General features: G+C 42.8%; 1 protein-coding gene across 1 annotated transcript; it reads left to right on the forward strand.

Moving 5' to 3' along the window:
* The first annotated feature begins 768 nt into the window (after positions 1-768).
* Positions 769-14,991, forward strand: LOC126394730 (E3 ubiquitin-protein ligase KCMF1-like). The gene is made up of 7 exons (XM_050051750.1): positions 769-920; positions 2,991-3,158; positions 5,058-5,197; positions 7,188-7,289; positions 10,479-10,659; positions 12,121-12,439; positions 13,306-14,991. Exons 1-7 carry the CDS (start codon positions 905-907, stop codon positions 13,631-13,633), a joined length of 1,254 nt encoding a protein of 417 aa, XP_049907707.1. The 5' UTR covers positions 769-904; the 3' UTR covers positions 13,634-14,991.
* Positions 14,992-15,584: the final 593 nt, after the last annotated feature.

Consider the following 15,584-nt stretch of genomic DNA (forward strand, 5'->3'; position numbering starts at 1 on the left):
CAAGATGGCAAAGGAATATCTTGCCAACCGTTCTGTAATACAAGACACTTGCAGGTGAATAAAATTTGGTGACCTTTAGCATCTAAGGAGTCATAAAATTTCCAAGTATTGATTTTATGTTGATTTTATGACCACTAAACTGGACATTATGCATCGCTGGCTATATTTCAACTACAGTTAATACCAGGGAACTTTGTTGTCCTTGAAACTGCTTAATCTGCAGTAAATTTTGGGGTTGTAAATTAATTGATTTATGTTATTAAATGCACATTTCATCAGGGGAGGTGTGTGAGGGGACTAAAGAGTCAAGAGCAATGGGGGAAGGGGGGCAGAAGGGAGGAGTAGAAAGAGGGAGAGGAGTGGCATTGAACAGTATTACAATATGTTAAAATATGTGAACGCAATAGTTTAACAGCATTGAAAATATATTTATAGTTTCACAAAATATATCAGTATTTTCATTGGTTGATGCACGTTTAAAAAATGAACTTTAAATTCATTTTTATGCCTTAAGATGAATAAATAAATCTTGCCTGGTGTATTCATAATTCATGCATGAAAGGGTTAAAAAAGTCTTTGTTTTAGGGGGAACTATTGTAAGCTGTTCAAAGCAAAGAGTTTAAGAATTTGGGGTTACTATCGGTCACTAAACCTCAGCCACCCATCAGCCAGAGCAACCCTCACACTAAAACTGAGACAACACCGCCATCTTGTGGCCGGAGGAGGAGCGCACCGGACAGTGACACAGCAGGAGGCGGAGGGGGGGCAGTGAGCCAGACCGGATCCTTCATGAGGGAAGAGGCCAGGGACAGCCAACCAACCCCGGCTTCTCTTCTCTTCACTAATATTATTCTGTATTGCAAGCCAGGGAGCCCGAGCAGGGGGCTGCGCTAGTGTTCGTAGGATGTCCCGTCATGAAGGTAAGAATACGCTTCAACACGGGCGCTCGAGCAAGTCTGGATTTGTGATAAAAACGTTGACAGAGCAGCGCGAGCTAGCGTTAGCTAGCCGAGAATTTCTTGTTTTGCAGCCCATCCTAGCTAACGCTGGCTACTGTTAGCAGCAAGGTTGCAGTGTAATTTCGTGGGGACGCATTATGGCGGACACCAAATGTGTGTCTAATCCAGCGGACCTTGCAGTTGACGTTTATGTGTCAGAAAATGTACAGCAGTCAGCGCTAGTTGACCAAAACAACGCTGACATACAAGCGGAAGAAGCTAGTTAACGTTAGCTAAGTGTGCTAGCTAGCCTGCAAGCTAGCTGGTAATAGGTTATGTAGGTTAACGTTAACGAGCTGGGAGCAAGGGGGAGTGCCGAGAATAGGAAACATAGGAGAGCAGCGAATCCCAGATGGCGTTGCGGGGTCGAGGGCTTGTCTTCTCGTAAATGTTAGCGTGTTTTAGCCTCCTTCCTGGTAAAAGTTGGCCTTTAGATTTCAGTTTCGCAAGCTAACATTTAACGTTAGCAAACCAACATTCACCTCGTCCTTGTGGCCAACCTTGTTGGGCTTGAAGTTCGTTGTCGGTGTCAAGTAAACGCTAGCTAAGGTTGTCATTATATGTTTGAGCTCACCAGCCGGTAAAAAGTTGAGTTAGGTGGAGTGTAACACAGCTGTCTTGCATGTCAGCTAACTGTTAAGCTAACAGTAGCTGGTTTATTGGTTAAATGGTTAGCCCAGCAGCGAAGGTTAGTCAGGCCCAAGCGGCCTTTAGTTTCCATGTCTGTGTTGTTGTTGTCAACTTTGCTGTCAGTAGTCCTCAAGTTATTTATTTCTGATGTGTAAGTGGTTATCATTGTTAGTCGGTAACGTGTCTGCAGCAGCTAGTCGTCAGCCGCTGCACAGCAGGATCAGGGTGGCACTCAGCTTTGCTAGCTATGAATGGGGATATGAGGGAGTTTAGACAGCCTGGTGACATACAATACACTGAGACTGCACGACTGTCCTAGTCAATCAAGAATTCCCTGAGCTTGGACATAGAGGGTCCCGTTTACCCTATATAACACACAAGGTTAAGCCTTTTACATATAGTGCTGGACTGGAGATAGTGATGATCAGGGTGGCTTTATGAATGAGCTGGGTGTTATGAGTCTAGCTTTATTAAAAGGTGAATAGGGCAGGCACTAGTCAAGTAGTCTGCTGGTCACTCCCAAGTAAGAGGATTGCTGCAGAGGGTGGATGGTAACATACTTGTAATACATGATGCGACGCAATACCCCTGCAATAAATGCACGCCATGTGACACTTTAAATGTCCAGTTTCGGCTGGACTGTGTCCAAGAAGTGTTGTTTCTTCTCCATAGTTATTATCGTTTTTATTGTGGTGCAATCAAACAACACAGACATCACATACAGCTTACGCAATGTCCCTTCACCACCATGACACAAGTGAATATACAGACAAACCAACAAAATACAAATAGCACAGTAAAGTCCAACAAAGCAGAAACATTTGAATATGATGCAAATAGTACATAACTACAGCACCACAAGAATTTAAGTGGGGTCACAGCCTCAATTAAACTAACATTGCTGTAAACAGATGTATTACTTATTGCAGGATTACCTTATTTTTACGGCATTATATTTTGCAGGTGTTCATGATCCATGCGCCACATGCGTAATACACTTTTTGCAAGCATGTTGATACCTTTCTGTGAAAATTATACCATATAATACCGTCTCATTCTTGTGTATGAATGTTTTGAAGTTAACATTTTTATTTTAAGTAAAAATATAAAGGTTAATTTCATTGTAATTGAGTATAAGAATTGGTTAAGGACTGAAACATCTAAGGTAATGCTTAATAAGACCAGAGAAGACTTTAAAGTGTTTGTAGGATCTACATGTATTGATAAAATAATACTTACAATCATGAAATTTGATGAAATATCATGCTGTGTTGATCAACTCAAATTAAGCTGACTTTGATGTATACCATCTCACCTCTCTTTTCTCCTTTCTCTTGTCACGTCTTATCCCTCTTCCCTCAGGCGTGAGCTGCGATGCATGTTTAAAAGGCAACTTCAGAGGTCGACGATACAAATGTTTAATCTGCTACGACTACGATCTGTGTGCATCGTGCTACGAGAGCGGTGCCACCACAACCAGACACACCACAGAGCATCCCATGCAGTGTATATTAACCCGAGTTGACTTTGGTAAGTAGAATAGATATTCACATCAGGCTAATGATGAGCAGAGTGCCTTCATGAGCTGTCCATCATTCAGTATTATGTTTGTTCTTGTGATTTATAACGCTTGGATTCACTTTATCTTATAATTAGCTCACGGTGAGGCAACAAAGTACAGATGTTGAACAGAGTATATGAACATTTGCGGCATCTCTATAGCTCAACTAACCCCGAACCAGACACACAGTATTTATAAATGGATTCTCATAGTGGTTTATCGCCTGAATGTTAGAGTGCGTCTGAGTCAGACATTGTCGTAAGCTGAGTATCAACAATGAACTATCAAAAATAAGTATGACTTTATCTGCATCTGAAGTGGGAGGGTGTGTGTGTGTACGTGCATCCAGTTGCGAGACTGACAGAGTGTGCCAGAAATAAAGAGAATGGATAGCTCCATTAACAAATGACCTGAAACTCTATACTAGGGGTTTCAAAGTTTGTACAGTAATTCACAAATAATCAAGAACTGGCAGTTCTTGTTCTGTCATAATTAGGATAAATTTCTAAATTAGTAGTCTTTGGAAACTTCCCTTGGGTGGCTTTCATAAGCCTGCACAAGTTGAACTGTTACAGTGTATGTTATCTTTGCTGCCGCTGGCTTTTCAGATGGGAAGGCTGCTCTGGTTTTGATTAAGTGGACCTTTTCTCTTGCTGTTGGACGACTGCTTCTGCTATTATTTCATGCATTGGTGCTGTGAAATAATATGTTGATATTCAGCGTTTCACACTTTGGAAATGCTGTTTTACAATCTGTTGGAGGAAAAAAAAAAACTGTTGCTGAAAACACAGCAGAAGGTGCGAACTCATAAAGATTCTGCTGTTTTATGATTGTAATTTTTTTATGTGTGTATTTTGGTGTGCCTGTTGGTTCTCCACCAAATGAATGAACTATTTTGGTGAATCTAAATTGCCTGTAGGTGTGAATGTGAGCATGAATGGTTGTCTGACTGTATTTGTCAGCCCTGTTATGGCCTGGCAACCTGTCCAGGGTGTACCCTGCTTCTCACCCAATGTCAGCTGGGATAGGCTCCAGCCACCTCTGATCCCGAATGGATGAAACCGAAGAGAAGACTGCAGATTCACTCAGCTATTTGAAGCATTTTTGCAGCCTGCAAATGCCACACTTTTGGTTTAGTCTCTCCACTATCGCCAAACTTGTTTCCAGCAGACACCCACAGTACCTTACCTGCCCACCAACAAATGGCAGCTAGACACAGTTAGTGACGAGCCAGTTAACAAAACGAAGTATTTATCAATACAATAACCAGATATTTACCTTGGAAGCTGGTGGAGATGAAAACAGAGCCACCATGAAAGTCAGAATTGGACACAAACACTTATTCAAATGAATGCTGATGGTGGTCTGTGTCTGCTGGATGTGTAAATAGGCAACTGTTAGCTAACACACTCACCATAACAACTTTATTAGGTGATAATATGTCAGTGTTGTGTTAACAGCTTGTTTTGACTGCCTCCAGGTTGATTTTTATGTGAGTGGGCCAGGGAATGTTTTAATATGAATGGTTTCCTGGTGTGTGGCAAGGCTAGAAAATTGCTGTGGTTGACTAGGAGGCATCTCTGGTCAACTACACCTGGCTGAATTGAACCTGTTTATTAATTAATCATCTCCAAATGGGCTTCGACATGACTTCTTGTGTGGTAAAATACTTTGAAGCTTTAACTTTGTATCCATAGCTCTTAACGTTGAGATTTTACACAGGAGTTTTTATTGTGTATGATTCTGTAGCAGCTGTGATACAGGTTTTGGTTCTCTGTCGGAAAAATGCTGCAATTTTAACACCTGACAGTTTCAACTAAAACATGCAACAACACTGACACTGACTATCCATCTTGATTCCCCTCCAGACCTGTACTACGGTGGAGAAGCGTTTTCAGTGGAGCAGCCTCAGGCCTTCACATGTCCCTACTGTGGCAGGATGGGCTACACAGAGATCTCCTTGCAGGAGCACGTGGCTGCAGAGCACACAGAGACCTCCACAGAAGTTGTAAGTTGGTGCTAAAGCATCACACACAGCAATCTACAGTACGAAACTGTGACTAGATGTTTGCACAAATCTGAGGAACTGGAAACATTTACATTTGTGTTGATTTTCCCCGCATACCTCAGAATTTTTTCCCAATTGAGTAAATTGAATCTGTCTGAGAATGTCCCTCACATTAGAGGACCCTGTAGGTTTTGAAAATATGCTGTTGTGTGTTTGTTTCCATCCTCTGCTGTTATGGGAATTTTGGGAGTTGGTTAATTGAGGTTTCATCTAATCTTGGTTGGAATAATGTCAGATGCAGAACGCTGTTGTTCAAAGAAATCGAGGATTCTATTTGTGCTCCGAATAAACAAATGGCAGATATATTCTGTCATTGCTCCGAATTAACGGGGAGAGAGGGAGGGAATAGAAAATCAATACATGGCAGCATTTTTGATAGTGTGATGCGCTGTCACAAACAGATAATGTGTGGGAAACTTTGGCGTACATAAGCGTGTACCAGCCAGCCAGAAAGCATAGAGAGCTCGCAGTGGCCTGTGCAATGACGGCACAAATGGCTAATGTTATGGTACGTCATCATTTATGTGCTGAGTCTGTTTTCCATTGCACTTAGTTGCGACTTTTTTGCTATATACAATTAAAAATGTGCACGGATACACACCTATTGTCCTGCTTCACAATGTCCCAGTCGAAGTCTAGTTCTGATGTCAGCTTCTGACTCTGCAAGTGAAACTGAACTGCAAGTGATGTCAGGTAGACTGTGCAGCTCTATTTATAGATGCTCACTGTTTTTTCTTCTGACAGCAAGAAAAGAGGTTTGCACTGCTGAGAAATAGTTTAAAGAACATAAGCCCCATGTGCTGCAACCTTTATAACAAGGCATGACATTTGGGTAATCATTAGTGAAGATATTGTGTTTTGTCATCCTTTCAGACGACTTCTGCTTCCTATTTATTGTTGAACCAATGTGTGAATCAACTTGAAAACGTGCTTGACAGAAGTCCAAACCATTATAACAAAGTGTGTTGGAGTGGCACATTTAAATGCTGTTATACAGATTGTACAAATAATGTCCCAACTGATTTTGATCATGTAGCAGGTATCAACTCCTGCACAACCAAACACACTCTTTGCTGAAATACTGCAGAATAATTTACTATAAATGAAATGTTTTCATACTTACCTTGTGTGGCATTTGATGGAATCATTATCAGTCATAACTCGGTAGGAAAGGTGTTGTCAGTGTGTTACTATTTGTGAGTAAATGACTGTCAGGGCAGCCAATTAATGTCCAATAGTGAATAACTTAGCCATTTGTCTCACGCTGCAGCAGCAAGCATAGAAAATCATAATGCAGCTCACGACCTCAAATATTGTTTTAGTTTGTCCTGTTGTACCAGCCTTTAGGGTATGCCAGTAAATCATTGTCCTTTGAATGAAAAGAGGGATGTTCGTCAAATACTTTAACTACCTGTCCTGGGTCAGCACTGGAAGTTAGTTATTTTAAATGTTTTAAATACAATAATCTAACAACATTACATGCTGTTTTTTTTTTATGTGTTTTTATGTTAATTGTTGAAACTCTGTGTTCCTGCCATTCTTGTCCAGGTCTCCATTGTAAAAGATATCTTTGATCTCAGTGGGACAACCCTGGTAAATAAAGGCTAAAAAAAACAGTGTGCATGATACAGCGCAGCTTGTATGTGTGTCTGTTTGGCAGCTTCCCTCAGTAAATGAAACCACCAAATTGTCAAACATTTCAAATCAGTCCGTACCTTCAACTTCACGTCATCTGTTTGAGTTTTGCCACGCTCAACACAGAGCCGGAGCTGTCCTCAGATTGCACCTCTTCCTGTTCAAATACAGGATTTGTTCAATAGATGTTTGCCGATCTGTTTGTTTAAGAGGACCCAGCACCAACTGGCGAATGCTGAATGTGCAGTGAAGTGTGCTGGTATTAACGTGTACACTCTCTCTTCCTGTCCTCTAGATCTGCCCCATATGTGCAGCGCTGCCAGGTGGCGACCCGAATCATGTGACAGATGACTTTGCTGCTCATCTCACACTTGAACACAGAGCACCCAGAGACTTGATATCCTTTTCAAGTGGTAGCGTCCCCCTCCACGAACATCATCATAACCTGGCTCATATATTGACTGCATAAAAACAAGCTGAATTTTTGTTTTAGTCAATTGTGTGAAGAAAAGCAGATATTTCAAGCTTTGTGTGTGGAAACTATTCAGATATTTAAATGCAAATGCACTTTGTGCCACCCAGATTGCTTTGTCATTTTAAAGATTAGCGCACCAGGGAGGTGTTTGTTCACTGGAACTGACATTTGTTGACATTTTGGTAATAACATTAAAGCCCCCTGTGGTAGTTTCCCCAGTCACTGTGGTGGGTGAACATAAGAAAGAGGCCAAATATCAGAATATGGACAGTAATGATTTCTTGGCTGTTGTAGTGTTCTTAACAGAATTGTGCGTCTCATGCCATTGGGACAAGCTTAAGTTCACTCAGATTGATCTGTTGGTTGCACGCTGTTTGCCACTGGTTTGATGCATAGAGGAGGAAAGTGGAGGCCAAGTGGGCTCATCTGTATTTTTCCTTTAAACTTGCTTGTGTGGCCTTGTCCTTACTTTCCTCCTTTAAGAGCAGCTCTTCAGGAAAAAAAAAACATGAGCTCACAATAACACACACTGTGGCAGTTAAAGTGCATTATGAGATGTGTTGTTGAGTGTTGCCAGACAGCAGATCAAATGCAGCTCAGTGTTGCTTTCATGTTTTTGTTTTGGGGTTATTCACAAGATGTGAGAGGGATCCCTGGCCGACGTTTGTAGTTTTGATGGTTTGTAGAGCTGTACCAGTCCAACCTGGATTAATATAGACTGGGATATGGGAGTAAGTGGATCAGATATTGGCTGTGATGTTACTAATCCACATTACACACTTCATACAGTTTCTTTGCCATCATATTTTCACTATTAGGTGTAGTCATTCAGCCACACAGGCTTTTAGTGCCACAGTGTTTCCAGTTCATGAAATTCTGTGTGTGAGGAAGCATATATTAACATACAGTGTACAGTATATTAACATGTTTCCCCTCCATTGTTGTCACTGTTCAGCACTTGATGTGACAGTTGGTCTTTGTGGTAGGCTATTTGTCCTGCCCCTCTCTCACTGTCAGTGCATCACATGCACAGTTAAGTTGAACTCCTGTTAAAGCTCGACTTTAACTGGATTACTGTCCTTGTTGTACTATACAAACACAGTAGGGGAATTGATTATTGACCGAAGTATGTCCGACTATTGGACATAGTATTGGACTTTTATCCAGTCGACTGATTACGTCACAGACTAAACAATCGACAAACAAGTTAGCTACGGTTAGCTTGCAGCAAACTGGTACCGTGGTTGACAACGTTACAGCTCTGTACATTTCGTTCATCCAAACATTTGCGGCTCTGGATGTAGATTTTGCCATGTTGTTACCAGTGTCTTCTTCTGTTACTCATTTAATGCCTGCGACTTCCGGGACAAAGCCCAGGGCGGACACTGTGGAGCATGTGTCGAGTGCCATGTCACACTGCAGGTATAAGTAGCATTGTGTAACTACATGGTGCTCTCATTGCGAAGAATTCATGAGAATATACAGGCCAGGAGTCAAGGCGGAGCTGTTGCTGCAGCTGCACTGCTGCAGTCTTCCACATGTTGTTGTTTTTTGTGCTGGTACATGGTCCTCTTCTTCCTTTGGCATTTAGTGCCAGACTAGAACACTTGCAGGCATATGTGTTGCCCCATCAAGTTGGAAAAGATTGCATCCCAGATGCCTACTGACTGGAGAAAAATGAGTACCATCACGTTTTCAGAATTTTGGCATCGACTTGGTACCAAAGTATCCGTTCTCCTGACATCCCAAGTGCATAATTATGGTTTTATCACCTGTTTTACTGGCATGTAACAGGCACAGCAGTGACGCATTCCTGCCAACTGCAGAAGGCACTAATAGTTGGGAGCACAAAAATAGTGTGTTCTCGAATTGTCTTGTCTTGTCTGCTACTTAATTACTTAAGAATCGTATCTGAACTTGAGGCTCTGCGTAAGTGTGTTAGTCATATTGTATTCCAGAAAGGCATACTCATCCCTTTCATTGCTTTTGAGGTTAAAAATGCAGTTCATACAGGAATAAGCCTCCATGTATGAGCTGGCTTACTCTGTACACGTTGTTCAGGAGAGCCATAGAAAAGAGTGCTCTTCAAGGATTTGTTATTTATCAAACTGTGTAAAGGGTTAAAATGGCAGCATCTGTGTTTGCCTGTCAGGAACCAGCTGAAACACTCCATGCGAGTTGCACTCAGAGGCTCAGAGGACTGATGATGCAGTCTGGCAGTCTATTTATAAAGTACTTTGAGTAAGTGCTGTTGACAAAACAAAGGATGCAAAAATGTAGTTAAATGACACCGACAGAACAAATGCATCCTCAGCTTCACTGAAGAGGACCATAGCTTTTGTTTGTGGGTGTTACCCAGTGTGGTGTCTTGTGCACGGGTTCATTGTGACATGAGAGCATCATACAAATGTTGGCAGACAGCAGCTGAATCAAAAGACCTGAGATGGTTTGTGCAGATATTCTTCGGTTGTGCATGCTGTTGGGTCTGGGTGGCTGATCTCAGACGACCTTGCAGGTGAAGAGACTTGATGTGGAGCTCCTGAGCTGGTGTGATTACATGTGATTCGTGGTTGTGTTGCTGGTTGGATGTAGTGCCATATTCACAGAAAAGAAATTGGAGATGGTAGTGAAATGAATGTTCAGTTCATGGGCATGGCTGCAGTCAACATGCTGACGGCACACTCGATCAAGACTGCTGTTTAATCAGCATCTTGATATGCCAGATCTCGTAATTGGATGGATTATCTAGGAAAAAAGAGAAGCGCTCACTAACACAGATTTTAACAAATTTGTGAGCCAAATTTGAGAGAAATAAGTCTTCTGTGTGCATAAAAAAGTTTTAGATTTTTGTTTCAACTTGTGAAAAATGGGAGCAAAAACAAAAGTGTTGCGTTAATATTTTTGTTCAGTGTATATCTTTGGGCTTTGGACTGTTGGTTGAACAAAACAAGCAAATTCAAGGTAATCAGCTTTTGCTCTGGGAGTTCATGATAGGGCAGATTTTTTTGACATTTATAAGCATCAAAGTCTAATGAAAAAAATGTCAAATTTGGAAACTGTAATGAGCTGTAGCACTATGTTCTTGATATGTTCCTTAACGGCAAGCTTCACGATGAGTCCAGTGGGGTGCGGCACGTGAGGAGGATGTTTCACCCTGGACGTGGGCTGGGGGGTCCACGAGCCCGCAGGTCTAACATGCACTTCACCAGCAGCACCACAGGGGGGCTCTCCACCAGCCAGAGCTCCTCACAGAGCTCCAACTACAGCAGAGAGGCCATGGACCCCATAGCAGGTCAGTCACACAACACACGCATACACACACGGAGGAGAAGTCATGGTGACATGGTACGCCCATGCTGTCATGTATGATACAGGCTCCCTCTGAGGCTCACAGCTGCAGAACAAGAAGCTGTGGAGCCTGATGTGTGCCAGACGACAGCAAACAACCTATATACTTGACATCAGCACAGTGAGGCAGAAGACAAATTCAGTATCTCCCAGCTACAACTGCAGGAGGTCTGACACACAAAACACTGGTGCTCAGTGCTAAACTGAGTGTGTGGCATTTATCGTCACATTTAATGAGTTGTCTCGATATAAATTGTTTCTCACACATGCATATAAATTAGCTGCAGTAACGGAGATGTTATACATGCCTCGTCTTGAAAGAACTGTGGATAACACAGTAATGTGTGGGCAGAGTTGTTGCTGTGGCAATTCCTTGTTTATTCTGTTCCCAATTTTAATCCGGTTCAGTGCTTGGCATTCGCCATGTCAGCTCCAGCTGTGCCATAATGAGGGTCTCTGTTCAGTCTGCCTCACAAGCAGCCTCCTCACTAATGACCCGCTATACCTGCTGGGCCGTTGACCCAACTGGTCCAGTTATAGCCCAACAACCCCACTGCTGAGTGGGTGTAACACAGTGAACATGTGAGTAACAGTGCTTTACTTTTGATTATGGATCAGAGGCGGCACAGCAGTCCCACTAGATTCTTGTTCAGCGACATTATAGCTCATAAACACTAGTTTTAAGGGATAAACTATGTGTCCAATTTAACTTATTTTTACGTCCAGTTAAACTAACACATTTTTAAAAGGTCTTCCACTGTTGCAGCTTTACATTCAGAGTATTTAACTAGTGAAACACAAGTTAACATTCACTATGAGGGAGTAACAGGAAATGCAGTGTGCTACCGTTCAAAAATACATCTACAAAACAAGACATTAGTCATTCTCAGCATTTTTTGGCAGCTGATCAATTGGAAATATTGCAGGGAGTAGTGGAACAGTCAGGAGCAGCCACACTGAGCTGTTAGATGAAGAGCTGCAGGCGACAGGCTGCACACCTCCAACTTAGCGATTTACCCAACTCCTTTCACTGTGCCCTGCAGTCAGCAGACTCATGCCGTGTGCGGTGTAAAATCAGATCACAGTTGCTCACAGACTGATGGAAACAAGCCAGTTATTGCTCGACTTCTTTATTAAAACCACAACAGTTTGTTTCACTGCCCCCAGAACTCTGTAACCTGAAGTATTAAACTATATTAACACCAGAAAGTGCAGGTATTGCCAAAAAACTGACTGAAATCTTTGAAAATGCCACTTTAAAGATTGTGTTTTAATGAGAGCCAACTGTTGGGTGAACTGGCTTTCTGAATAGACTGAGCAGGATTGAATTGACCAAGTCTTTCCTCCTTGTTGTAATCACCATTTCTGACATTAAGCCCTTGTTTTCTCCATCTCATTCCTCCAGAGCTTCTGTCCCAGTTGTCAGGGGTGCGGCGTTCAGCGGGCGGCCAGCTCAGCTCGGGCCCCTCGGCCTCCCAGCTCCAACAGCTTCAGATGCAACTCCAGTTGGAGCGCCAGCAGGCCCAGGCAGCGCGTCAGCAGTTAGAGACGGCCCGAAACGCAACTCGGGGCGGGGGCCGGGCCAATGCAATCCTCAATACCAATTCAGCTGCCGCGAACCCCAATCCCAGTGCCAATCATAATACCAACCCCAGCCCCAACCCGGGTCCACCTGAGTCCAACACACAACATACTGCACATAGCTCCCAGTTTTTACTCAGCAGGTGGGACTGTCGCTCATTAGTTTTTGCATCTACTTTAAATGTCTTTACTTTAGAGTCACTTGGATGTTTGACCTTCATTGTGCAGAGTTTATATGTCTGCAAAGGGTAAGTTCAGTATTTTCTAACCTGGGACCTTTTTCCCACGGTGTCTAAGTGACTCACAGGGACAACAATTTCTGAAATTTGTCCAGTGTTGAGCAAGAACGCTTCAGCCGGCGAAACAGGCTTCAAGAAATGACTTGGGGCATGTTGCACCATCAGTGTACGTCCACTAAAAGTGCTTTTTTTTTGCGACTGACATGCTCAAATTATAATTCCAAGTGTCTGACAATTTATGGAAAGCATCCCCACAGAAAGACCTTTTATTTAACCAGAAACAGCCCCAAAATCGCCATCACCAAAACCACCAGACTCCGTTTAAGTAAACAGTAATTTTAGCGTGTATGGAGCCAGCCATTTTCACATCTAACTGGGTGAATGAAGGGTTTATTTCAACCAAACCAGAGTTGGTGATTCAGATGTTTTTTCTGAGTTTTTATTTTTTTTAAGTGTCAACTTTGAGTGACGTTTTTCATGATGTTAAAATTACTGTTTATTTTATGGAGTCTGGTGGGTTTGGCAGTAGTGATTTCGGGGCTGTTTCTGGTCTGGCTGCAGCTCTCTCGCTCAATACTGGACTAATTTTAAAAATTGTTGTTCCCATTAGTCACTTAGACAAAAAACACAGGGAAATAGGGCCAAGTTAGAAAATACAGAATTTATCCGTAAAGCTGTTCTTATTTTATTCTCCTCTGTTTGATTTTTAATACATGTGTCGTCCTCCAGTTATCCCCTTATGTCATTACTGTTCGACCTCTCTCCCGCAGGCTGAGCGAACCGCGGCTCTCTGAGGCAGAGCGGCAGGCGTGTGAAGCCCAGTGGGCCGACAGGAGCCTGTTTGTGACGGAGCTGCTGCTGTCCACGCTGCTGCCCGACGAGGACGCCTCGGCCTCCTCCTCTGAAGACGAGGACGACTGTCACGGCTCGTTGCGGAATTTCGCTGACTTCGAGGCCATGGGCTGTGTTGAGGTCATGACCTTGGACGTGGCGCTGGAGAACCTCAACCTCAAGGAGACGACCCCAGCTACCAAGACGACGAAAACGACGACTAAAACAGCACCTACGAAGAAAGAGCCTCCCGCGCCGCCTCTTTGATGACATGGCCACTCCCTCCCCTCAAACCACCATTGTACGTGGCCGACCGACGAGTCGGGCCCAACTGCCAATGGATGACAAAAAAGACTGCAGTTCTTTTTGGCTTTGTTTTATTATTTTTTTTTCTCAGTGATTGTCATTTCAGCTCTGTCGCTCCCCACTCAACCCCATGTTTATTACGTTGTGTACATTGAATAAAAGTAGTGAGACGAGAGAATGTGAAAGCAAGCAAGCGTGGTGGGTGCGTGAGAGAAAGAAAAATAACTATATAAATATATTATAGAAAAATCTATATGAAAGTTGATAATCAATTCCACATAACCCGTGTTTCCTCTAGCAGATGAGCAAAGCGTAGTTAGCCGTTTTAAGAGACAAACACGTCACACACTCACCCACGGAGAGGAGGCAGACGGAAACCTCTCCGGTAAAAACGCTGCTGTGTATTTATAGTTATTAATTAAAGAAGTGCTTGGATGGTTTACCACAACTTAAGCATGAGCTTAAATCACCATGTGCCCATTTTTAACTGCACAGTCACAAGACGGGGAGGTCTTTCTCTTTTGTTCAGACACCTGACTAACTGTAAATTAACGGTGCTGAGTGCCACACCACTGGCATTTCTACACCACACACACAAACAGACTGATGGCCGCGTTTGGTTACATTCATGTCCAGTCTCAACCCCCCTCCTCCTTGTGTGACATCACCTGTTTTGGGTCATGTGACCTTGCTTTATATCGACTGTGGGCACTTTGGTTTTGAATTGCATATCCAGTGTCCATTTGTGCACACTACAGATGCTCTACGTAAAGGCGTGACACAACTCGGAGGCAAACAGAGATGAAACAATCTCTTCAGTGTGACCATTTTCAGGCCTTTTCTAACATGGAAGAAACACGACCTGGTCTTCACACGGTTGTTTTATTTTTGTTTCTTTTTGTTTTTCCTCTCTCTCTTTACATGGAAGACCAGACGCTACTTTCTCAAGCTTCCCGTGATCTGAAAATTAATCTTCTCTCCATTACTCATGAATGCAAAGATTACTCATCATGTGACTTGAAGGAGAGAATCCTGTATTGCTCTTTCCATTAATTTCTCTCAGTCAAAAAGATCTTTGTATGCCTCCACTGCTACCTGAAGAAATGCAATGTATGTTTTTGGCTCAGCGAACAAGCCAAATCACAGGGTAAACCTTTCAGTTTGGAGGACAATAAAAATGTTTTGGATGGAAATTAACTAACCCAATCCTGCTCTCTGGTTTGTGTTTTTTACTTTTCTTTTTTTTCTTTCTCAGTTGCTAACTTCTTGGTGAGCATGTACAGCATATGGTAAAAATAAACACCTATCTTACAGGTCCAAATCAATCTCAATTAGTGTTGTCATCTCCTGATGCATGTCCTCATTCACAGCAGCTGTGTGACATCAGATTAACACGCTGCACTATATTAAGTACAGGTGACTACAACAGACAGCTCTTACACTTCCTAAAATCTCTCTGCTCATCGTCCTGTGACAGTCCAGCCACTGTATTCATCTGGAATATGAGAAGAGAGGAGTTGATCAAAGTGTTCACATGGTCATCTGACTCCCTTGAGTCTGTTCAGAGTAATCAGCTTAACAAGCAGCTGCAAGTGGTGCAGTAATTAATTGCGGCCTTTCTTGCCCTGGGTTTCGCCTTGCAGAGACCGTCCTCACTCAGTGCTCCAGTTAGCTAGGGCCTCATGGAGACTGAAGGGAAAACCTGCAGGCCTGCGAGAAGTGCCTCACTAATATAATGTGTAGATGCAGCAGATGATTACATGACATCTTTCAATTTGTTATACTGTGTACAAGGACAGCAGAAACTACTTTGGTTTCTTAATGATCATTTTAGAGGCTGTATTTTGTTGTGCTGTTTAACTGGAGGCTGCTGACGAGCCTACCCTCCCTGTGTAAATTGGAAACACCTGTC

Source organism: Epinephelus moara, chromosome 8 (assembly GCF_006386435.1).
Source record: "Epinephelus moara isolate mb chromosome 8, YSFRI_EMoa_1.0, whole genome shotgun sequence".
Lineage (NCBI taxonomy): Eukaryota > Metazoa > Chordata > Actinopteri > Perciformes > Serranidae > Epinephelus > Epinephelus moara.